The sequence below is a fragment of the Carettochelys insculpta genome, chromosome 3 (genome assembly GCF_033958435.1).
Source record: "Carettochelys insculpta isolate YL-2023 chromosome 3, ASM3395843v1, whole genome shotgun sequence".
In the NCBI taxonomy this organism is placed as follows: domain Eukaryota; kingdom Metazoa; phylum Chordata; order Testudines; family Carettochelyidae; genus Carettochelys; species Carettochelys insculpta.
Genome location: NC_134139.1, coordinates 49,346,987 through 49,373,242, shown reverse-complemented (window position 1 = coordinate 49,373,242; position 26,256 = coordinate 49,346,987). Strand labels below are relative to the sequence as shown.

General features: G+C 47.9%; 1 protein-coding gene across 1 annotated transcript in view; it reads left to right on the top strand.

Annotated features, from left to right (window-relative positions):
* The window catches only part of LRFN2 (leucine rich repeat and fibronectin type III domain containing 2), a 64,549-nt gene extending 53,242 nt beyond the window's left edge, over positions 1-11,307 (top strand). Inside the window, exon 2 of the mRNA XM_074988563.1 lies at positions 10,389-11,307. Coding sequence (XP_074844664.1) covers positions 10,389-11,307 — 919 coding nt within the window. The remainder of the gene's footprint in view (positions 1-10,388) is intronic.
* Positions 11,308-26,256: the final 14,949 nt, after the last annotated feature.

Sequence of the window (26,256 nt, the reverse complement as noted above, 5' to 3'; positions counted from 1 at the left end):
CCTCCACAACCCCAATGGCAGGGGAGAAGTAGGCAGCCTGCAAGAGCAGATTCCTCCTTTGCAAAGGGTTGGGAGAAGAGAACGACAGCCTCAGGCTTGGTGTACGCTACAGAGTTCTGTCAATAGAAGAGGCCTTCTGTTGACAAAACCAGAGAGAATCCATACTACAAATGTACTCTGTCAAGAATCTGTCAACAGAACGCAGCAGTTTTCCCAGCAGAGTTCTGTTGTGACCCTACGTGGCACAGCACCTCTGTCAACAGATTCTGTCAACAAAAAAATGGTGCAGATGCACCAGGGGACCGTCTGTGGGCAAAGATGGCTTCTGGTTCACTGGGCAGCCCTGTTTGCAGAGCTTCCGGTTAGCTGTTCTGTTGACAGAGTGTGTCGGCAGGTGGAGCCTCTATTAGGTGTGGACATGTTCTGCTGACAGAGGTTAAGTCGAGAAATATCTGTCAGCAGTGACTTCTGTCAACAGAATGCTGTGGTGTGGACACAGCCTCAGAGAAAATGAGAGGCTCTGGCTTTGTGTCAGAAGGGGAGAGTCACAGAGCAGCATGCCCCTTCTCCAACCCTTGACCCAGGGGGTATTTGGTTTGTTTTTTCTCTCCCTCCCTGCCTGTGTCTTTCCCAAACTTCCCCCCACCCCTTACTTTATTGAAGAGAGGAAGGAGGAAGACACCTGATTTAAGGGGCAGAGGGGCCGGCTTTGCATCAGCTAGACTCTCGGAAGTGACTCAGCCATGTGGAGAGAGGGTGATCATATTGCTCTGGCCTTTAGAACCTTCATATCCCCCTGAACGGGTTCACTCCCCCACTTTGCACATCCTGCTGTATCCAAAAGATCCCACACTTGGTCCTTCTAGCCATGTAGGGAAATAAGGTCCACAGCAGCCCTGGGAATTGACTAGTGCTGCTGCCTTTTCAGTCCTGTGTTGCCTAATTTGTTTAAGAGAAGCCACAAGTTGAGCCATGATATCACAAAAGCCATTAGCAGGCAAGTTTGTAGCCATAGCATCATGCAATGTACATAGCTAGGGCCAAGTAAAGGCCAATCTCAAAAAGGGGAAGCTGAGATGACTGCAGAGGTGAGATGCCTTTTTTGTTTTGTTTGCAAGTTTTAATACTGGTGCAAAATAAGGGACTAAAGGCATTGGACTGAGGCAGGCACAATCCACAGTGGAACCATACAAACTTTCCCTTTCCCCTGGAAGAGTTACCAATGCACATCAATCTTCCCTACTAGCACCTCTGTTCTCCCATTCCTGGCTCCTATACCATGTTTTCAAGATGCTGCAGTCCTGGCCTGTAAAAAGTGTGTGTGTGTGTGTGTGTGTGGATACACATTTCTAAGTACTGGAAGGGACCTTGGGAGATTGTCTAGTCCACTCCCCTGCCATCTTTGCAGGGCCAAGCACCATCCCTGACAGTTATTTGCCCTACTCCCTAAATGGCCTTCTTAAGGATTGAGCTCACAACCCCCAGTTTAGCAGGCCAATAGGCACACCACTGAGCTATTGCACCCCCTGTAAAATGCTCCTGTGATTGCAAGTCTCAGTTTTGATAGCAAAAGACTGGAAACTCATTTCATTCTAGAAAGACAGCATATCCCAGTGGGTAGCACCCAGACTCCTAGCTGGGAGAATCTCTAATTTAGTGGGACATTTTTATCTCCATTGTTCTATATTATGCATTACAAGGACAATTTCTCCACTTTTGATATTCACAGAAATGAGACACATGCTACTTAATTTGCTTCATTAACTGGTTGTACTACTGACAGGTAACCCTTTTTTTCTCCTCTTCTCTTTCCCCTCTCCTGCCCCTTGCTGTATGAATCCTGGAATCTGCTTTTCCTCTCCATTTTTTATGTAAAGAAGTGGGTCTTATCCCCATAAACTCATGACCTAATAAATGTTAATCTCTAGTCTAAGGTGCCACAGGACTGCTTGCTTTTGGTGAAGCTACAGACGAACTCAGCTACCCTTCTGAGAAACTTTAGTAGTACCCTTAATTTTCTGTTATCTAAATTTTTGGGTCAACATGATGAAATCATTTCCCTGCTCTTCCTACTCAGATGGAAAAGGGCCGAGGAAGAAATACAGAAAGGGGTTTGTTAGAAGAGGAGTCTGAATCAGAGGACAGTGTTGGGAAGGAGAAGTTAACTCTGGCCAGTGATTTCTAAACTTGTGGTTGTTATATTTAGGTTGCCTGTGGATCCCTATAAAATAACTTGGCTATCTAGGGATAAGCTAAAATTGGTTCGGATTATTCAATGTGGCACTTTACACTTTTATGTTTATATAAAGAGATCGTTTGAACTGTTAGTTTAATTGAGTATTTATTGGCTTCCCCAGTGCAGTTGAGTATTTATTACCTTCCCCAGAGTACTTATTTGCAGGTTTTAAAAGGCTTAGACTTCTATAACTGTGAAAATAAATGCATAGTAGGAATCATAGCTTAACATTAATAAAGTTTGTGGCCAGTTTATTTAATTGTAGGGTGGTTGGCTTTTTCTAAAATGGGACCAGTGGAGAGTTTGGGAGCTCTTCAAGCTCTTCCAGGATGTTTCTGGCATGTGGCTCTCAGGAGCGCTGCAAGATCTGGAACTTCTTCTAGCTCACCCCATCCTGCTGAGTTTAAGAACAGTGTGAGATGCCCAACTTTCCACGTACTCCTAAGACACCGATTCATGTGGTACTGAAGAACACCACTGACTTCCTCAACTATTTGTTATCATGCAGAGCTTTGGAGCTCCTGAGGTTGCCCAACTCACCTATTCTCATCCCTTACATTGCCCTGAGGAGCTCTCTTTCCTCCATTCCTCTTTATTCTGAATAGACTTCGTAAGAGGCCTGTCAGGGTGGGTGGACTTCATAAGCACACCTCAAAGAGGCATGGTTGTATAATGGGGAGGGTACGACTGCAGGACTCAAAAGATTTCCTTAAATTTCTCAGTTTGATACTCAATAGATGTGTGACCAAGGGCAAGTCACTCTAATGTCTGTTTCCCATTCTAACCTTTGTTACTTTTGAATATTTAGTCCCTGATCCTGCAAACGCTTACACACATGCTCAAATTTACAATCATGAATAGTTCCAATGGAATGGGAATACGGACAGCAGCAATGTTAAATATGTGTGTCAATATTTGTCGTATCAGGACCTTAGACTGCAAGCTCTTCTGGGCAGGGACATTGCTTACTATGTGTTTATTCAGTGCCTATCACAATGGGGCTGTGAGCTCATCGGGCGGGGCATGCTAAGCACCACTGCAATATAAATAATCGAAGTGATATCATGTCACGTGGAACTTCACATGGGAAAGAAAGCTTTTCCCCCATACTGTATGCTCTAGGTTTTAAGGCAGAGGATGCTAGGTGAAGTTTGAAGAGGTATAGTCATGCAATGTTGTTGGTGTGCAGAAGCCCCATAAATTAGAGTAAAATTACAAAATGTATCATTAATAAGAATCTATAACTTCAACTGGTGCATGGGAGAAAAATTCTACTGTATCTTCAAAGTGATCATAAAAGTACTTTTCCTGTGACAAGTTCCTAAAAGATCACACTCTGCAGCTGTAATCATAAAGCTCCTACAGAGGGTATGGCTACATTGCAGTAAAACAGCCATGGCACAGCTGAGGATGGACTAAATCAGCTAAGTTGCACTTCCAGGGTGGGCGGGGGCAGTATAAAATTGCATTTTAGAGTTTTGGGCTTTGGCTGAAGCCAAGGTTGAGAGAACCCGTGATACGGGGAGGGTCTCAGAGACTGAGCTTCAGCCCGAGTCCTAATGTCTATACCGCAGTTGTTTAGTCCTGCAGCCTAAGCCCCATGAGCACAAGTTAGCTGACGCAGTGACCGCCACTCAGTACTGTGGGATTTTATCGAAGTCTAGATATGGTCTAAATGGCTGTATGTGCAACATAATTTTTCATGGGAAGTAACTCAAAACCAGCTTGATCAGTTTTCTTCACGTTGTACAAGGAGGAGAAGAAGAAGAAGAAGAACAAGCCATTTGAGATGCATCTATACAGCAAAGTTATTTTGGAATAATGACTGCTATTCTGAAATAACTTTGTGAGCATCCACACAGCAAAACCACTATTTTGAAATAATTTCCAAATAGTGGTCGGCTTCCTTCAAATTTGGTAAACCTCATTCTATGAGGAATAGCGCCTCTTCCAAAAAGATATGTTAGAATAGGGGCTGTGTAGACAGGGAGTAGGGGCTCTTTTGAAATAAACCATAGTGCATCCAATGGCTCTGTTTCAAAATAGACTTTAGTGTGCCTGGATACCCTATTTCAAAATAGCTGAGTATTACTTAAGAATGCATTTTCTGTGTAGATGCACTAGTTTGGAATAAGATGTTCTGGAAAATCTCTTCTGCAATAACTTATTGCGAAATAACTCTGCTGTGTAGATGTAATCCAGGTGACCACACACAGTTTTCTTTCTCTTGCTGGAGACAGACACCACAGTCACTAGATAAATTGTCTAATTTTGCAAAGTTAGGACCAGAAACATGCTCTTAATTCCCTAAATACAAGTCTCTGCCACTGAACTAAAGCAAACTACTGTTTGAGCATGAAATGTGGGCCAGGTCTAGGCATATGGTGGTCTGAATCATACAGGTACTACACATGTAGCTATATGTTCTAGTGAAAGGTGGTGTCAGTGGGGGAAAGCTCTGCAGCTGCTCAGGTATGCAGAGGACCGTGTAAAGTATACACCCTGGGGGTTCAGGCATGTAGAGCACTTAGGTGAGTTCAGTCATGTCTCACCACCTACACTGCTGTTCATACCCCTGCTAGCTAAGCATACAGTGTCTGTACACTACACTGTCTAAGCCACTAGAGAGTGGCTGATCAACAGGGACCTCTCAAGGCCTATGTGCCATTTAAGTTCCACTTAAACCCTCAAAATGGGATTTAAATGGTCTTGTATTTGTCAGGAGTGCACACAGGTGAATTTCATCAACAAGGAGCCATAATCATTTGCGACAGGGTCAGGCCTGAGGCCTGAGAAGGGGAGAGAATGGCCTGGCTAGATTAACAGAGGGATAGCTCAGGGCAGCAAGGAGCAGCTGAGCTGGGGAAGCAGCAAGGAGGGGCTGCTATAAATCAACTGGGGACAGCTGAGCTCAGTTGATGCTGCAACAGGACTGTTTAAAAGGCCTCTCCTGCTGGGTGAGGAGGGCAGATTGGAAAAGGAAGTTTAGAGTAAGGAGGTGAGATCAGAGAAGGTCAGAGTGAGAAAGTGGTAGAGAACAGAAAAAGAACACTAATGGTGCCAGAACCAACTGGGGAGGTGAGGTGAGGTGAGGTGAGGTGGAGAGCTCCCACCAGGAGTGCTGGGACTTCTCTCTTTCAAGGCCACCAGGGGGTCTCTCCCTCAAATCCCTCCATCCCTGGGACATATGAGCAAACCATGGCTAGGGCACAAGGGGCCTTAGCTACCTGTGGGACTGTGAACTGACCCTGCTGCACATTGTAACAGTTACAGATAACAAGCGTTAACTTGTTAGCAACTTATTTTCTTTTAATATGGACCAGACAAGAATTTTGAAAGAGATTTCACCGTGTGGAATGCGTGAAGGGGTACCAACTATGTCTTTAACCTAGAATAGCACACAGAAATATGAGAACCCAATCAAAATTTCAGTGTAGGGCAATTTATGAATGACCTGGAATTGGTTAGTTTTCTTCAAACTTTCCAGGAAAAAAAAAACAAAAACAAAACAGACTTCAGAGGAAATCTAGTGATTATTAAGCTCAATCAGTTTTGGTAGATGCAGTAGTTGCTGTATAGAGGCTAAAAATAGGCTTTTCGGAACCTAGTTTCAATCTTACTTATGGAAAGGTGATCATCTTTCTATAATACATCTAAATCCAAGGATTACTTATGGTTCTATAAATATACTTCAAGTGCCCCACCCTGCATGACATTCAAACAAATGTTACTGTAACGGAACAGCTCAGTGTGGAAATAAGTAGTAGATGCAAGCACTGCAACAGAACTCAAAACCAGTTCTCTTACATCTGACAAGCATGATTTTGTTTTCAAGAAGTTCCCAATCTTCAGTCTTTCTGAAGCTACCCTCTCTTCCACAAACTTATTACTTGTTTGCTGTGATTGATGATATCACCTAGGAGTACCCAGATCTGAAATCCAGTGCAGACACACTTTCCCTCTGGGATACTGATAACTCTTTGATAATCCCCAGTGTGGTAGCTGTGAGATGTCACTTCAATCTGTGCTTTGCTTCATCATGTTCTGCACACTGAGGCATTGTTAATTACAGAACATCACACTCAATGGTGAAGAGTTTGCACAGATCTAACAGAGTTCTTTAAAACTGCAGCTGGGCAGCATCCCTAAGGCTACATTCAGGCTACTAATGACTGTTCAGGGTGTGTGACAAGGCTACATTCAGGCTACGAACAGTCTACCATTTGGTTCAGACAGTGATAGTCTGTTTCACCGAAGAAGCTGAAAGCAGGTGGTAAAAATCAGCTGATTTCTGTGCCTCATCTCTTCTACATTCAGAAAACAGCCTCATCACAGGAGATCAGGCTTGCCTATGAGAATTGAACTATGTCCTTGCTCCTACATAGGCCAGAAATAGATGTGAATGATGGGTGTTATTAGTTTAGAAAAGCACATTAATCACTTAGACAGACTCTATGAGAGGACAAATGCAGAATTAGCCAACATGAATGTAAGTATGCAAATTGGGCTCCTTAGCAGAAACTTCCAAATGAGAGCTTCTGTTCTTTGCTGTGTTTTTTTCACTGTTGTAATGTGTATGGTGGTTGGCAGAAGGTGAGATTGCTGTACTTGTGTTCTTAGAATACAAGAGGCAGCGAACAGGCACTGGCATGGAACATTCATTCACTAGGAATATTGCCCAAGTTGCCATGACTTGGCTGGAGATACAATGCCCGTAGAGCCACAAAGTGCGGGGGGGACCATTAGAAGCCGCTCTCATTTGAGCATGTGACTGTTCAACAGTCTAGAGCTAGCAGGTACAACGCTCCTGAGTGTCCTGCCAGTATCTGCAGAGCACATCTGCTCTGATAAAAAAGGTATCAGGGATGCAATCAGAAAGCATCTGCTGAGTGGTCCAATTTTCCAGGCCTCTCTGGGTGATATTTAATTTGTCTATTGGAGTGTCCTACAAACAATAAGCCTGGTCATCTGCTATGGCCAAATTGCAGAAACACAAGCTGTGATATGTGTGTGTGCACACACACCCCCATGCATGCTAAGGTGGCTTAATACTCACCTTTATGCTGATCTGATATTGTTGCTTTGCTGTGCAGGCTGATGTCCCTGCCTTGTGATAGAACAGCCTAGGGACTGCTCTGATTTTTGCTTTTGGCAATGGCTATACAAGGCCAAAATAAACCAGACACTGTACCTGGTTTAGGGGCATAACAACCTTACCACGTTTCTTCTGGCAATACCCTTGTCTATGCCACACTGGTAGCAGAATGGTGGAAGTTCCCCTGATTGCCTACCGCCACTGGAAGATCTCTTTTAAAGAGGTACAATCCTCCCTGATGTGGTTACACTGATTTTAGCCACAGGTTACCCTGTCAGTGCATTACATAGAAGGCATGGTGCACCTGACATTATGGCCCAGTATTTTCAGGAAGAACACACCTTTTTGACCTGCTATATAAATAGCCTGGTTCAGGCACGATCCACAAGATGTTCTGGTGATTACATAGTAACAGAAAGAAAGCCATGGTAGTCTATACACTATCAAAACAAAAAAGCGGTCCAGTAGCACTTTAAAGACTAAGAAAATAATTTATTAGGTGATGAGCTTTCGTGGGACAGACCCACTTCTTCAGACCATAGCCATACCAAAACAGACTCAATATTTAAGGCACAGAGAACCAAAAATAGTAATCAAGGTTGACAAATCAGAAAAAATTCTGTCAAGGTGAGCAAATCAGAGAGTAAAGAGGCAGAAGGGGGGTGGGGGTGGGGTATCAAGAATTAGATTAAGCCAAGTATGAAAAGAGCCCCCATAATGACCTAAAAAATTCCCATCCTGGTTCAAACCACGTGTTAATGTGTCGAATTTGAATATAAAAGAGAGTTCAGCAGCCTCTCTTTCCAAAGTGTTGTGAAAATTCCTCTTTAGTAAGACTACTTGGTGATTGCACGTACATGTGACTGAACACATGCACTATGGCTTTGTGTTCCAGGAATATTCTGAAGATACCACTGTCTTCAGTAGCATCCTAGTGGGAAATGGCAGCACAGGTGAAGGAAGGCCAGTAGGGAAAGAGTTATGAGTGACTTTCTCAATCATTTTCTATTTTTAATCTTGTCCTCTGTGACCAAATGCTAGAGATTTGGAGGGAGGAGGGTCATGCAAAAGTTGTTACTGCAGGTAATGAGGTGACTTGCTGCCATCAGCTGTGTCTGTTGAACATCAGCTACAAAGTAAATACGACACTGGCAAAGAACAGAAACAACCACAGTAAGGTAACACTGACCTCTTTGCTGAAGCTGCAGAACAAAGGAGAAGGGGATGGAGTGGGCAAAGACACCCCTGTTATCTATATCTGACACTGCTGAAGGTCTTAGCCTTGATCCAGAGTTGTACAATTTGACAGTATATCAATACACAACTGTCAGCACCAAACCTTGGCCACGAGTTCTTAAGCTGATGGTCTCTGGTGCCACAGTTTTATATTTCAAATCTCAGGTCACTCTGGGTAAGATCCTGAAATTCTTACTCAATTTCCACTCAGTAATGATTCAGTCAGAAAGTCTATAGTGATTTTTGTCTCTACAAGGACTGTGAGATTTGAAGGGCTGGACTGGATTCTATTTTATTTCTGTGGCCACTTCAGAAACATTAACCATATAAATAGGCTTTGGAGTGCAGTAAGTTACATGGGCAATATTCGGCCTGAGATGTAAATGAGATTCAGAGTTGTTAGATTTCACTTGAACCTAATATAACCATTTCCCTCTAAACTATCTGTATCATGACAAGGAGGAAAAATGCAAAGGCTGCTTCTCAGTTTCATGTAGAACACACAAACCCAGCATGAGCCTGGCTCTTCACTGCCCTGTACTTTGTGCCATCATGTATACTGGTGTAAAGTGAGTGAAGAGTGGCTAGAGATAGAACACCCCTCTGATTTACAACTACTTTGCTCCACTGTTGCATGAGTGTAAATGACTGCCCAGGGTGTATGACAACAGAGAATCAGACCCACTAGTGACTATGAATATTGAAAACCCATTGTCTTTTCCCATGCACAACTCCACATTTTGCAAAAAAAACCTCAAGCACCTCATCTTGGTTGTGCACCCTACCAGAAGATTTACCCAGTGTTGCTCAGGTCCTAATCTCAATTACTTAGTGTTTTTTGGAAAATAGAATTGAAATATACATGCTTAATTTAAATCATTGCCCTGGGATGGGGATGAGGGGATCAGTATGCAGGCTGCCCCAAGGAGAGAGATCTACCCCAGGCCTCTCTCACCATTACAGATTGGGGCCAGGGAAGAAATGCTGCAGTTCCAGCAGGCACAGGTGAGGGAAAGGTGCTTGTCCCCTGGCCAGGACAGATCCAGGTTCATCTGCCCACTGTGCTCCCCAGGCAGAGAGAGGAATGCAGCGAACTCTTACAAAGGGGAAGAGACAACAATGTTCCCATGTGAATCAGGTGGTGGGGAAGCTTCAGTCCCCCCCTTTAAACAGCACTTGTGTTGGGGTGGGAGGCTCATGGGTCAAGGCACCTCCCAGCCAGGCCCCACCCCTGTTTAGTTTTATGAGAAGAATTCTTATTCCAGGCACATCCCATTTTCCTGGCATATCCAAAACCTTTCAGTCATAACAAAGAGGAAACTGTATACCAAGTGTGGTGGTCCTAGCTCTTACAGTTTAGGAGGAATTCTTGTACACAGAGAGATGGACAGACACTCTAAAATATATAGTAGATTCATTTGTAGTACAGTTCGGACTGTTTGGTTTTGAATGGATTTACCACTGCCAAAAAAAAAAAAAAGCTCTTCCCACCACTTCTAGGTGTTATTGCAAATAAAGAAATGAGGTCACATGCAAAAATTTCCAGCACATAAGAATGGATAATTTTAGTGCATAATGTAGGCAGGAGGAGAGAGATGGCTACTGACCACCTGTACACACCTAAAGCACAGTCTGTTGTGGGCTAGGTAGGCCACACGAGATGAATCTAAAGATAAACTTTTGGTCTGAGAACCCCTGACCATTGAGGAAGTTTGGCTGTAGATCTGAACTTTACAGGTCAGGCCTATTGCTATTGGTCATTAACAAATGGAGAATGTTTTCTCATTAAACCTTAACCTACTTTTCTCTTTTTTCTTCAAGGATGATCCCAGCTACAAACAAAGCCTTCGTGGTGAACAACCTTGTATCTGGAACGGGCTATGACCTCTGCGTCTTGGCCATGTGGGATGACACTGCCACGACACTCACAGCCACCAACGTTGTGGGGTGTGCCCAGTTCGTCACTAAGGAGGACTATCCCCAGTGCCAATCCATTCACAGCCAGTTCCTGGGTGGGACGATGATCTTAGTCATTGGAGGCATCATTGTGGCCACTCTCCTGGTGTTCATAGTGATACTCATGGTCCGTTATAAAGTTTGTAACAATTCCCAGGGGAAGATGGCCAATGTCAGCAATGTCTACTCACAGACTAATGGAGCTCAACCTGTTCAAAATGGGGTTCTGCCTCAAGTCAACCCCAAAGTGGTGGTAAGGAATGAACTCATGGAGTTTAACTGTGAGTCTGTGCAAAGTAGCATCTCCTCCTCTTCTAGTTCAGTGAATAGCCATGACTGTGATGACTATAGCCTTCACAGTGAACAAGGCACATTGTCCAGTAAGTGGAGGCCTCCTTCTAGGTCAAAACACAACATTGACCGGCTAATGGGAGCTTTTGCCTCCCTGGAACTGAAGTGTCAGAAAAAGGAAGACACGGTAGACTCCAGAACTTCCACAGTGGCCCACCACTCAGACAAAGAACCACTTCTGGGCCAACAGGAGTCAAAATTCCGCAGCCTCCTCATGTTACCACTGGAGGGGAAAACTAAACGTAGCCATTCTTTTGACATGGGGGACTTTGCCACATCTCAATGTTGCACCTACCCCAAAAAGATAACAAATATTTGGACAAAGCGCAGCCTCTCAGTGAATGGCATGCTCTTGCAGTACGATGACAATGACTTAGCAGGGACAAAAGGAACTTATGGGAGCTCAGAATGGGTAATGGAAAGCACAGTGTAAATAGGAGCTTTTCCCTCTCACTTCTCTCGAGTTACATCAAATGTAATAAAACTCGGTTTTGTTGAAAAGACGTGAAAATGCGGGGGAGGGAAGCATGCTCAGACACATTGGAGAAAAGATGAGAGTGGTGGGGGGAGAGGTAAACAAACAAAGGAAAAGGCAATGAAATGCTAATAAGCACATATGGTCCCAATAATGTCCAGTCCCAATGAAACCGAGAGTAAAAATTTCAAGGACTTTACCAGTCATATTTAGCATTGCTTCCCAAAAGTCTCCTGGCCTTCTGGTGACCTGATAAACAAGATTAAACGAGGAGTAAAGTGGGTTTAGTGGCACATATTTAATTCAAAGGGTTTTTCCCTTCCCTTTTTGATAACTTGTGAAGTATGCTCCAATGGATATAAAACTGATGCAAGTATGTCACTGCCCCTGAATACTGAGTATCATCACAGAACTACACTAAAGGCATCTGTGGTAACAGACCATTTTTTCAGCTTACTCTCTTGGTATTATCAAAAACATGTGGAGATTTCTCCTCTGCCCTCCTTGTTCGTTGAAGGGAGCGTTGGTTGGCTTAAGTTGTTTGGCTGGTTGGGATTTTTTTGGAGGGAAAAAAGGTTATTTTTTTCCTTTTTGTTTTTATTTTCCTCATCAAATCCCCATGATGAAACCAAGGGTATGTACAAAGATGAAACTGTCCATACACTATGTAACCCACGTTCTAACACCACCCTTTATGCCTGAGGAAAATTAAATCTAGGGGGCTAATAAATTTGAAAAAAATAATCCTATTTCTTCCAGCTCCTTTATGGTTGCTGCTCGTCAAGGCAGATTGCAACAGCTTTCATATCAGTGTGTAGAGGGGTGTTGCTTTCCTGGGGGTGGGAGGGAGTAATACGAGATGTCATGTAAAACGAAAAGAGAAAGAGAAAAACAAAAGCTGTTTCAGTGAATTATCCACATTATTAATACAAATTGCTACTGGCCAAGGTTATTCTGTTACTCTGATAAAGAAAATATAGGTGTTAGCTCTAGTTCAAGAGAGAATTCTTTGTTAATTCAGTTGCCACAACTGGTGCAGCTGCATCATTACAGGTCTTTGAGCATTAAGGAAATTCTAAGTGCAACGGGGACATTCCTCTTTAGCCACGGAGAATAGGTAGAATTGGATATCTCAGACTAAATCATCTCCCAAGTGTTACCTGTGTCGTGTCCTTCTCTCCCTCCCATGCCTCTGCCCCATCCCTTGCCAAGCTGTTTGCTGCCTGAGACTAAAGGGTTCTTCTTTATGGCTTGTAAATTTCAAGTTCCTGTTGGGAGAGCATTGCTGCAGTTCTGGGATTGCTTGTGGATGTACATGGCCCACCCTCCTGACTCCTTTGTCCTTAGTGACTTTAATGTCATTTCCAATACTTTGGTGGCTACAGCAACCATCTTTATTTGATTTGTTCCTTTGTTTATTCCCAGTGATCTGTCAGCTGCAAGCCACTTTGAAATTGCGCATTAGTATTATTTTATTATACATATGTGGAGAAAGGTTGTAAGGTGCAGAGGAAAACCACAAAAAAAAAACCTATGTATTTTTTCTAAAAGATTCAGAAATATATTGTGACATGGCTGTGTACTTGATCTTGTATTTGTCACGTTCCTACTTGGCATTTTAGACAATGGCATCTCTGTGGTCAGAATGTTTTTTTTTTCTTTTACTTTTTTTCTACAAAATGTACAGTAAAAACAAAATATTCTTTGGGGGAAAAAAGCACCTTCTTTTCATTTATTTTTAAGAAAGAAAAAGACCTTGAAATGATCTAAACTTGGCTCTGTGGATCAGGAGCAGGACATTTCAGGGTAAAACAACACTGCTTCTGGGAAGTGTGACACCCAGCTTTCATCTAGCTTGCTTGAGCATCAATAGGCGTGGCTCTGCAGCAGAACAGGTGGTGTGGTAGCACGTCAGCCACCTGAGCGCATACCTGGGCAGGCAGAGATACCCTGTGCTGTTCCCAGTGCTCTCCTGCTATTGTTACTGGATGGACCGAAGCTAGTACAGGTATACATGCTGCAATCACACGTTCTGATGGCAGGGTAGATATATACAGCAAAGCTGGAAAAGGCCCCAGCCTGGATACAGTCATGCTGATATAATTGTATATAGCAATAGGTTATGGGGAATGGCATAAGCTATACTGTTCTAAGTAATCACGGCTACCCCAGCGTAACTTCATTAACCCTTGGAGGGTATTGCCACATAGTACTGATGTAACTATTGCTAGAACCCTGTGCAGAAACAAAAAATGAGCCATGGGTATCAGGAGCCCATCTGCAGATGCAAATACAAACCAGATAGCTACAGATTTGCAGGTTTCACACTATAGCACAAAACTCCTAGTTCAGACAAGGTCTTAGATGCCTTTTGAAGAAGCGGCTTAGCCGTTAATACTTTATATCGACCCAATCCTGAATTGATTACTCTTGGAAAATACACCCTAATCTGAACACACTTGGAAGCTTGTGCATGTGTACCTATTGTTCTTTGTCAAAGACAAGGAACATGACATGTTCCTTACATGACAACAGCTTACATATGGGACTTGACTGACTGTATACATTAGCGTGCCTCACACAACACATGAGCTATATCATGCACCTGATAGCATAGCTTCATCCACACCAATAGAGCTATGCCAAATATACCAGATGAGGATCTGGCTTAGAAAGTTCTATTATTTACTATTAAGAGCCAGAGCCTTAATGAATGCCCAGAAGAGATCTCAGAAATGTTGACATTCCTCTGTCTCAATATCACAATTAAATGGGTGTTTGACCAACTGGAAAATGACTGTTTATTTCGACTTCCTAGAAGGGAGGCAGCTGTAATAAAGCTTTAGAATGAAAGCTTGACCCCAATGAAATCAGCGGCAAAATTCACATTTACCACAGTAGGGCCAGAATTTCATCAGGGAGTTGGACTCAAGCAATTCAGATTCCTTTAACTTACAGGAAGGGAAAGCAGGAAGTGGTACATTGAGTTATTTTTTCTAACGGTTAATTTTACATGAGTCCAGGCCTGCCAACAGGGGAAGGGGGGAGTTGCCCCCCAGGCCCAGTCTTTTGAAGGGGCCCAGAGCTCTGGTCCCCTTTGAGGTGCTGCAGCACAGCGGCTGTGCAGCTCCATTTGGCTGTGACAGAATGGGTGCCAAGCACTGCAATTCTGGGAGGCATGGAGCTGGGCTCCATTTCCACCTTCTCCCAGGGCCTGTGATGGCCCTTGGTCCCACTGCAATGGCCTGTGTTAGATATGTATGTTAACAGTGGTCTAAGAGCCTGATTCAAAAACCGGTGGTGGTTTCACTCATTTAAATGGGTTTTGGATCATGCCCTATATGACCAGTGTTCATATAACAAACATGTTTAGTGTAACTTTACAACAACTTTGAACATTTTGCTTTCCTCACATTCAAATGAGAATTGCAAATTTCTTGTGTTCATCTAAAAAAGCCGGCTGCCCAGATGCTGCTGCCCATTGACTAATTGGGCTCAATTTTCAATTGTGTTTAAGACACCTAAAGAATTTTGTCTAGTAATTTAATTTTCCTCATTATTACACACATCAGTTAGACTATTTATTACATTGCAGTTTCCCTTTAAACATGGCAGCTGGGGTGCTTCAAATTCAGCTGTCAAGTTCATTTGCAATATTAATAGTGTTCACCCTCATGAAAATTCAAAAGCGGTATCCAACGCACTCCTCTTTATTAAAGAGAAAAAAAACCCTCTGTTCTATTTTTGCCTACAAGATTAGAGACAGTAACTCAACAGCTGCTGTCTTGAAAAAGTGGATGCATGCCAAAAAAAACCCCCAAGTCTAAAATCCATAATATAACCATTGGAAAGCACTCATTAAATTATTATTTTTATCCATTTACCACTAAAGGATGAGGCTCAACAAATTTGCAAATGCTGATTGAAAGGTAAACAAGCCCTGCATCCACAGCAGGTTGCCAGACCTTATGAGGCCAGGCTGGGGCATATTTGGCTGGGAGACCACCAAGCAACTCTTAGGTGCTTAAGATGCAACAGTTGCCACTGTTCTGCCTCACACACTAATAAATGCTCCAGCCTGCTAGCTTGGGTTACACTGTGCTTCTGGATGAGCTGTCTTTTGGATTAAATGTAGAAGTAATATTCCAATGAGTTATGCACATTAAAGATTCCATGGCACTCTTTACAACAGCGTTGGTTTTAAACCCAGCCTCCTAGCCAATCTCTGATCTAGCCTACCCTTCTTTACTACAGTTTTCACTTGAATGCATCATCGCAATTTTTTGGGTACTGATGCTCTGTGCTGTTAGAACTACCATGTTCCACCTCAGAAGTAGTTTCATTTCAGTGGGGAGTGAAGTCACACACACACACACACACACACACACACACTCTCTCTCTCTCTCTCTCTCTCTCTCTCTCTCTTACTTCTTTGGTTTGGAAGACCACTTCCTGGATTACCTGATCCAGCTATTACAGAGGTCAATGGAATAGCACCCATTGGCTAGGGCAAGGATAGGGAATATTTTTTGATGGGGAGGGTGGCACTCCAAGAGTTTGAAGAGTGTTAAAGCTCTGCACTTTGCTATGGAAGAGTTGTGGGGTCTAGAATGCAGGTGGGGTGCAGAAGGGAGCTTGGTGTAGGAGATGAGAGTTCAGAAGAGTGTGTGAGGTCGGAGGGGCAGTTTGGGTGAAGGAGGAGCTTGTGACCTGGGGCAGAGGATTAGGGTGCACAGTCTGAGAGGGTATATGGGTGCAGGAGAAGATTCTGGCCTGAGGAAGGGATGCAGGAGGGAGTGCAGGGTCAGGAGTTGGGGTGCAGGAGGGTGAGGGATGCCAGAAACAGACTCTGGCTGGGAGATGCCAACCTAAGCAGCTCCCAGACAGCAGCACACTAAGGTAGGCTTTCCTGCCTGCCAATAGCTCCAGAGCACTTAAAGTGGCTGGCTGTTCCCATTGACTCTGTGCACTGTGGAGAAGGCTTCACATGCTGCCACTGCCTGTGGCAAAATCTCTCTGCTCCCATTGACCAATTTGCAGCCAATAGGAGTGGAGATATTTTTATGGGCATGGCTCAGCATAAAAAGCTCTCCCTCTTGCAGAGCAGAGAGCCACAGGGAGCAGCTGGGGCGCTGAATGTTGCTGCTCCGTGCCACAGGAGTGGGCCTGATGACTGTATCTTGCCCTCCCTGGGTGAGAGAATCCAGCCCACCAAGCCTTTTCATGTGACCCATGTCTGGCCCCTACAGCAGGAGACAGTGCAGCACAAAGCAGCCAGCTGCTCCCTGTGGCTCTGTGCTGTGGGGGAAGGAGGGGGAGAGAGGAATTTGCATGCTGCCCTCACCCCATCACAATCTCAGCTCCTATTGCCTGAGGATGTTGTGAGGACCTGGACTTTAACAAGGGTCAAAAAAGAACTAGATACATACACGGAGGTTAGGTCCATTAATGTTTATGAACCAGGAAGGGGAGGAATGGTGTCCCTAGCCTTTGTTTGTCAGAGCCTGGAAATGGAGGACAGGGAGGGATCACTTGATTTCCTATTCTGTTTAGTCCTTCTGGGGCTCCTGCTCTTGGCCATTGTCAGGGGGCAGGATGCCGGGCTAGATAGACCCTCAGTACAGCCATTCTTATCTTCCTATGTCTTTTCTCATTTTCCAGTGAGAGTTCATTCCCAAGCACAATGAGCGTCTGCTTCCCCTCCTCCCCGCCACACATGGACAAATGTTATTGGGATATATAGTGCATTCGGTGAGGTGTACCACTTCTCTGCATACCGTCAGATCTACTCACACTCTAGCCCCACAACATTGTGGGACTTCCTTGTCAAACTCCTGTTTTTGGCACAATGGTGATCCATCATTCCAGGAAAAGAAAGCTGGGAGGAGGCTGGGTTAAGGTGACCATCCATCCCGTATTAGGCATGATGATCTCATATTTGGTATGGCAAAAAGGCGTCCCTACTTATTTTTTAAAAGGGACTAACTTTCCCATATTTGGGCCCTCCCCCTCTCATCTTTTCTGCCAGCAGCTGGACAGGCACAGCTGCTGGCCAGAGAGCATGCAGGTCACTTCCCTGAGCCTTGGGGAAGAAGGGGAGTGTGGGTGGCTGCCACATCCCTGCCACTCCTCCCTGGCTCCTGGGGAGGCGACAGCTGCCACTTCCCCAGGGCTCGGGGAGTGCTGGAAGCTGCCACTTCCCCAGGTCTTGGGGTCAGGGGGCAGGAGCTGCCACCTCCTTCCCAGCTCCCTGGGGCTTGGTGGAGCCAGAAGGATCAGCCCATCTCCTTGTTCCCATATTTGGGACAGGGAGATATGGTCACCCTATGCAGGGTGCTCTGTAACTCTGGAACCCATTTCCCATCCCTTGTTAAGCTTATGTATCTAGGAAGAGTTCCTTGCCTCCTTGAACAAGTCATGAGCACCATCACGAGTTCTTTGCTTGGTGATCCCCCCGCTACCCTGATGTTTAAACTTTGACTGGGATTTTCTCCATTGTACCCCATGCTCATCTGTGAACTAGGTCTAACAATTCTACAGCTGGCTCCCTAAGCATTTGGGAACAATTATTTTTCAAAGGTTTAGAACATGGCCAAATCTGGACGTGTTTTCTTGGGGGAGCGGGCAGCAGAAGTCACATCCCTAACACAAAGGCCATCCCTTGCCAAATCTCAACCCTCCGCTTCAAAGCAGGGAGGTGCTAGAGCCTTTCCAAGAAGATCTCAAATTTCTTAATGTGGGCAAAAGATCACATTTTCCTATAGTATCATTCTTAGGAAACAGCTGAATCTTTCTGGATGAATTTTCCTGAAAAATCCAGCTTCAGACAGACAACCAGCATGTAAAATTTTAACTCAAATTGTTAATGCTTGGCAAAATTATAAGAACGAAAAACATGATCTTCTAAGGGGAAGTAGAGAGCAACTTTAATAACAGACAATGCTATTGCTTAATATGTATAATACATTCCATGGTGCTACTCATGGAATGTATCCTTTTAACAAAAATAAATGGCTCTCTTCTACTGGGTTAGCACATTTTAAAGTCACCACTTTATTAATAGTCCCACTACTCTTCCCTGAAATGAGCCTCACTGGAATATTTTCATACTATGCCATTAATAACTGTTGTAACATTTTCTGAGTCAAGCTACAAGACAGGTGTCTGAAAAAGGAAGACAAGATTATATTTTTACAGGGATGTTGGTCCTGTTTACATGGTCACTGGCTTAGTGTAATAACTAAGCCGCTGAGAAGGCAAAGAGAAGCACACGCTGCGATATTTACCTGTTATCTCCGCAGTAATGCACACACTTTCTCTTTTCCAGCTAGCATCAAACTGAGGTCCTGATTTGTGGATTAAAACTGCAATACAGACTAATTCTGAGATGACAATTCCTTCTTTCTTCACACCTGTGTACGAACCAGGTCACAGACAGCGGGAAGTATGAATCCCTAAGCAGGTAAACCCAATGAGCCAGGGTCCAGAACCTCACTATGGAGACGTCTACAAGTGCACGCTACATCGAAGTAGCTAATTTCGAAGTAGCGACATCGAAATAGCCTATTTCGATGAATAACGTCTACACGTCCTCCAGGGCCGGCAACGTCGATGTTCAACTTCGACGTTGCACAGCCCAACATCGAAATAGGTGCAGCGAGGGAACGTCTACAAGCCCAAGTAGCACACATCGAAATAGGAATGCCAGGCACAGCTGCAGACAGGGTCACCGGGCGGACTAGCGCTTCCGGGGTAACAGCTAGCCGCTCCCTTAAAGGGCCCCTCCCAGACACACTCAGCCTGCACAGCACGCGGTCTGAGGAGCCATAGGCACACAGACCCCGGACGATGCAGTTATGGACCCCCAGCAGCAGCAGCAGCAGCAGCAGCAGCAGCAGCAGCAGCTAGAGGTCCACCCAGCCCTCCCGGCAGGAGCAGGGCCTGCCCTGCTCCGTGCCATGCGGGAGGCAGCTGAGCACCTCCTTGCCCCAGAGGAGGAGATGCCCCCAGGGCAGCAGGGCTCAACCCCTACCCCTGCAGCACCCCACCCCCCCGCCTCACACGCCGGCGTCTGTGGAGCTACCCCACCAGCACCGACCGGTGGGAGCGGCTGGTGCTTGGGGAGTGGGACGATGACCGCTGGCTCAGGAACTTCAGCATGAGCCGGCAGACATTTCTGGAGCTGTGCCAGTGGCTCACCCCCGCACTCAGGCACCAGGACACCGCCATGCGGCGTGCCCTCACAGTGCAGAAACGGGTCGGCATCGCTGTCTGGAAGCTGGCCACTCCAGACAGCTACCGATCCGTGGGCCAGCAGTTTGGTGTCGGCAAGGCCACCGTCGGGGCTGTCTTCATGGAGGTAAGCGAACCCACGGGGGGAGGGCAGGGCAGGGCAGGGGGACCAGGGCAGGGCAGGGGGTCCAGGGCAGGGGAGGGCAGGGCAGGGCCACGCACACCCTGCTCACCCCTCATTGGTGCTGTCCCGTGTGCTTTCTCTGCAGGTTGTGCGTGCCATCAACGCCATGCTCCTGCACAGGCTCGTGAGGCTGGGGGACCCAGATGCCACCATTGCTGCCTTTGCCACCCTGGGCTTCCCCAACTGCTTCGGGGCTCTGGATGGGACTCACATCCCCATCCGCGCCCCGCATCACAGTGGAGGACGATACCTGAATCGCAAGGGCTACCATTCTGTCATCCTCCAGGCCTTGGTGGACAGCTGGGGACGTTTCCAGGACATTTATGTGGGCTGGCCTGGCAGCACCCACGACGCCCGGGTTTTCCGGAACTCGGGCCTGTGCCGCCGGCTGGAGGCGGGGACCTACATCCCCCAGCGGGAGATCCCTATGGGGGACACCACCATGCCCTTCTGCGTCATCGCAGATGCGGCCTACCCCCTCCGGCCGTGGCTCATGCACCCCTACACGGGCCATCTCTCCGCTAGCCAGGAGCACTTCAACCAGCGCCTGAACCATGCGCGCCAGGTGATGGAGCGCTCATTTGGCCGCCTGAAGGGACGCTGGAGATGTCTCCTGACCCGCCTGGATGCAGGCCCCAACAACATCCCCCAGATTGTGGGTGCCTGGTGCGCCCTGCACAATTTGGTAGAGAGCAAGGGGGACACCTTTTTCCAGGGCTGGGCTGCGGAGGCCGGCAGGGCAGACGTCCAGCCACCTGCTGCCCCCAGTCGGCAGGTGGACCCCGAGGGGACCCGGGTCCTGGAGGCCCTGCGGGCCCACTTTGATGAATAGGCCGCGGGGTGAACTCTGCCCAGGCCCCCTACTGCCCGCCCCTTCCTCCACCACACTCCTGCCCCAACGCCTACACCATGGAGCACCCCACCGCACCCCCCTCCCACTTGTCCTGGACAAATGACAGCACGCACTTGTGGCTGAACTTAAACTTTTTTTTTCTTTTCGAACCCTTTTTTTGGAACTGTAAATAAATATTAAAACCAAAAACTATGTACAAACATGTTGAACAAAAGCAATATGTACAAAAATAAAACAATACAAAGAAACAACAGTCCTCAATAATCAAAAGAAAACCAGGGAGGATAAAGGGGAGAACTATTTACATGGGGGGAACGGGGCAAACCGGGGGCAGAAAACAACAGGGTCCAACTATATACAAGGGGGGGGCCACGTCCCGGGCCCCTCACCCCTATAGCCCGGCACCGGGCGTTGGCGGCCGGGAACCCTGCCGTGGTCGCAGCCTGGTCCGTGGCTGGGTGGGAGCGGGCTGGACCGGAAGGTACGGTGGCCGGCGAGTGTCAGGTGGCTCCAGGGGTCCCTTGGCGCTCTGGCCCTCGCTGGTGGGTGGCGGGGCGACGGCGGACGGGATGGCGATGGGCGGAGCAGCTGGTGGTGGGGCTGCAGGAGCAGGCAGGGCGGGCGATGTGGTGGCCGGCACGGCATGGGGGGGCCAGGTAGTCCACCAAGCGGTTAAATGTTTCCATGTAGGCCCCCCATGCCTCCTGGCACCAGGCCAGTGCCCGCTTCTGCAGCTGGAGGTGCTGCTCCACGACCTCCAGCTGCCGACGGTGGATGGCCAGCAGCTGGGGTTCCGTCGCCGTCGGCGGTTGGTGGCACGGGGTCCGCCGTCTAGCCCGCCGTGGGGCCAGTCGGTCGTCGGCTGAGGGGCTGGCCTGGAGCAATGGCCCCGGAGGGCTCTCCGGGATGACTGACGCCTCGCCGGCGCTCTCTTCCAGTCCTTCTGATGGTGCAGGTGCGGGACACAAGAGAGGAGGGGGGGAAGAAGAATGGAGACAGGCGTTAGTGTGGGCCCCGAGCTGTGGCCTTTGTCCCCCCAGCCCTGTGCTGCAGGTTCCCCATCCCCGTCCCCGGGAGATGCTGCTGTGATGGGTGGGGTTCAGGGGTCCCCCTGCCCTGCACCCCATCCCCTGGTGGGAGCGACTCTCACTTCACCCCGCAGGGTCTGACAGCAGGAGAGGTTTCTTAGGCCACAGATGCCCAGTTTCTCCCAGGAGTGACAGCACCAGCTGTCAGAAGAGACAGTCCTTCCAACCCATCCTGGGGAGAAGACCCCAAGGGGGGCCCCTCTGGGATGCAGCTTTCCCCCTCCTCAGGCTGGCTGCCTTCCAGCTCTCCCTTCCCCTAGCCTCTATCTGTGGGCCCCACCCTTGCCCCCCAAGTCCAAGCCAGCTCGGCTCCTCCCTCCTGTTTGTTCAGGGCAGAGGTGTCACCTGCCAGCTGTAGCCCCAGGATCCTCCTTTGTCCCTGGGAGATATTCGGCTCTTGTTGCTCGTATGTAGCCTGAGTCTCCCTTTGGCACTCCCCCCACTCCATCACATGCTGCTGCTGCGGGGTGTCCCACCCCCTCCTCCCAGGGGCCCCTCGAGGTTCCGCTCCCCCCTGGCCCGGGGATGGGGCATGGCACTGTCATGCGGGGTGGGGGGGGGCAGGGGCTGATGGATGCAGTGCTGTGAGGGCCATGGCCCTGGTGTCCTTGGAGCCATGGCCATGTGAGCATGTGGGGGGCCCTGGACACACATCTCTTACCCCCGCCCCTCAAGCCCAGGGGTGTCCACCAGAGGGGGGGACCTACCTGTCGGTCCGCTCCCATGGTCCGGAGATCCCCGGGGCGCGGAGGCCCTGCTGCTGCTCCGGGAGGGCAGGAGGAGGATCTGCAGCCCGGATTCTGCAGAGGAGGAGCCCCCCTCCTCCTCCTCCTCCTCCTCCTCCTGCCGCGATGTCCCAGGGATGGCCTCTGGGGGGGGGCCTCCGGGGTGCGGGGCTTGCCTCCGGGGTGGACTCCGTCTGCAGGGCCTGCTGGGGCTCGTCGGCCGAGGTGTCAAAGGTGGCCGGAGGGGAGGAGGTGTGCCGGGGGCCCAGGATGTCCCTGAGCTCCCTGTAAAAGGGGCAAGTGACGGGGGCAGCCCCAGATCGGCTGGCCGCATCCCGGGCCCGAGAGTAACCCTGCCGCAGCTCCTTCACCTTTCTCCTCACATGATCAGGAGTGCGGGCAGGGTGACCCCGGGCAGCCAGGCCGTCGGCCAGCCGAGCAAACGCATCCGCGTTCTGCCTCTTGCTCCCCATTACCTGGAGCACCTCCTCCTCGCTCCAGAGCCCCAGCAGGTCCCGCAGCTCGGCCTCCGTCCAGGAGGGACCCCGCTGCCACTTGCCAGCCTGGCTGCCCTGGCTCCCCTTGGGGGGGTCCCCTGGGGGCGCTGGGGGGGCTGCCGGCCAGCCATCGCAGCTGTGTGGGGGGCTGAGGGTGGTGCAGGCTGGCCGCGTGTGCAGGCTGCAGCCTGCACGTTCCCTCAGCTTCCTGCACAGGAAGGGACGGGGAGGGGACCTTTAAGGGGCTGCTCCACGCGGCCACCAGTGAGCTGAGGGGCTGGAGAGAGCATCTCTCAACCCCCCTGCTGATGGCCGCCATGGAGGACCCGGCAATTTCGACATTGCGGGACGCGGATCATCTACACGGTCCCTACTTCAACGTTGAACGTCGAAGTAGGGCGCTATTCCGATCCCCTCATGAGGTTAGCGACTTCGACGTCTCGCCGCCTAACGTCGAAGTTAACTTCGAAATAGCGCCCGATGCGTGTAGCCGCGACGGGCGCTATTTCGAAGTTAGTGCCGCTACTTCGAAGTAACGTGCACGTGTAGACGCGGCTTATATGGCCAATCTCCTGCTCCAACAGAAAGTAGGACCTTGCCCATACTTTGGTTTGCATGGGAAAAAGATGCCCTTAGCATGTACCCAACAGATAAGAGAAATGGCAAAATGGTACCTACTACCAAAACTTAATCACCAAATGGAGTTCAATCATAGAGAGAGAAAAACTGACGTTAGAAGAATGTAGGACCTGTCAGACTAACTCAGACACAATGTCCACCTAGCCTCAGATCCTGGCACCAACAGCACCAGATGCTTCAGGCACAGGGGCAAGGAACCCTGCAGCAGGCTGCTACAGAATACCTGGAGAGCCTGCACTGCCAACATGTTATAGAGAAATGTGTCCTCCTGATCTTGTACTTTTGCAATGTCATAGGCATGGAAAAAGAAGATAACTCCCTCGCATAATCCAAACTCAAGCAAAAAAGCAGTAAATATGGAACTAAAATGAGCAGCGAGTGACTCATCTGGTTCTGTCTCGGAGTTTGCTTTGAGAAAACCAGGCCTTGCCTCCTGGGAGCATAGTGGCTGAGCAGAATAAAAGCATAGAACATGTCTCTGCACACTCTGTGCCATGAGAACATTTCTGATTCAAGTCCAGGCAGTGCCTTCTGAGTGGCTCATGGAGACACATGCCATAAAAGTCAAATGAACATGGTGAAAACAAAGAGACAACATCACATTTGAAGATCCAGGCTTTTTAAAAGCCTTTAGGCATTACCTTCCTTATATGGCTTTGCGGAGGGTAAGAAATAAGGGAAGTATTCTCTGTGACCCATGCACCTGATAGCACTTTGGATGAACATAGAGACCACCAGGCAGGAATTAGAATGATGCTGCTTAAGAGGAGAGAGTTTCCTACAGTATAAAAATAAAAGGTATGATGTTAATGTTTTGGCATACTGAAGGCTACACAGAGTATGACCGGGTTATGGTGTAATTAGCATTTGTAGATATTTAAGGCCCAATGGGACACTATCTAGTCTGACTTCCTGCTTAACACAGCCCATATTCATTCACCCATACTTCCTGCACTGTTTCACTGCCCTACTAAAACATGAAGGGACTAAACAGCTGCCAATCCTACCTGTCCACATGCACCAGAGTGCTGTCTAGCAGTTAGCACAGAGACACAGCCATGATACAGTGCAACAAAATCCAGCTGCTTTTGTCTGCAAGCATATGCTTAACTTTGAACTGAAGTCACCACACTTTCCCTGGGCTCAGCAGAACAACTTTGATGATAAGAATCATCCAATTTTAATTTCCACCGGAAATAATATTAAGCTCAAAGATAGGTGAAATTGAGACCTCTCCTGTGGAACCCATTGGTGAGCATAGGCATCAGGTCTCCTTCAGTGCAGATCACAGAGGCTATGATCCTATCACAGCCTTACCTAGAGACCTTTAGACAGGCCTGCTGAGCAGGGGGCACTGAGGGCAGGTGTCACTGGGCCCAGCATTTCAAAGGTGCCTGGAGCTCTGGCTGCCCCTGCTGCCTAAGTAGTGGCGGTGGTGGCTGGCACTCCATGCGCCTTTGGAATGTTGCCGATCCCTGCATCCCACACAACTCCAAGGGAGCATGGGGGGTCCCAGGGCTGAGTGCCTTAAGCCTCACCCCCTTCTGCCTTGGCCCCATCCCTTCCAGGGGAAGGGAGTCAGGTCCCCCTTCCACCTTGGCCCCAGGCCCACAGAAGCTGTTGGCGCTGTTGGCTTTAGCTCACTCTGAAGTATGCTTTTGGGTTAGGAGACATCTGGACAGAACGAATCAAGATTCCTGCAAGATTCTATCACTCCAGCTCTATTACTAGATGAATTTAAGCAACAGAGCCATTTCCAGCTCTGGGGCAACCAGGTAGGACTTCAATGCACCTAGTGCAATGTTGTCACTATACAAGCAGAGGAAAGTAAAGGCTTGTCTGCATTGGCAAGGCAATGCACTGTGTAACTGTCTCACTCTGAGGTGTAAATACATGCACGTACACTCTGAGCACAGCAAACGTCAGCACTGCAAAGCACCAGTGTAAAAAGTCTTCCAGAGCTGTGAGCTATTCCACTGCTGGAGATGGTTTACCTTCAGCCCTAGGCCCTCGCCCAGCCATCCTGCCCGGACCACACTGCCATGTTAAAGTGTTGCTACAGCTGTGCTTTTGTCTCAGAAGTGTAGACAAACCTAAGACTTCACTCTGGACCACAAGGCTCTCTATTACCCTGGTGCAACTCCACTGTTGAGTTCAGTGACTAATGGTTTCAATTAGAAATGTTTGAATTATTCAGGGCAAGTAAGTGATCAGATTAATTGAATCCTTTTATCATTCACAAACCATCCCAATTTATGAGCCTTTATTCAGTATCCATAATAATTCCCCAAAGAGCTGGTGTGGAAAAAATCACAGCCTATGAGATGTTTGCAAGCTATTCACTCCTGGTTAGTAGCTCAGAAAAAAAGAATCCAGCTATGGACAGCTTCTTGCAGCAATAATACAGCTTTACAAACTGGTGACCTAAATAGACTAATTGGTTTAGCATTTGCTCACAGCCTTTCAGGGAAGAACGTATAAAGTATAAGGCACAAAGTGCACTATGACGTTACCTGGGGTGCAGTGTAGACTGATGGATAACTGCATCTCCTCAGTTCATCAGCTTGCAGTACCATTTACAGCGCTTTGCTGTGAAAGCAGCCACTCCCAGTCTGAACTCGCAGCATGTAAATCACTCTCAGCCAATGCCAGGCAAGTTGGCAGGGAAGGGGAGGCTCTAACGCAGCGC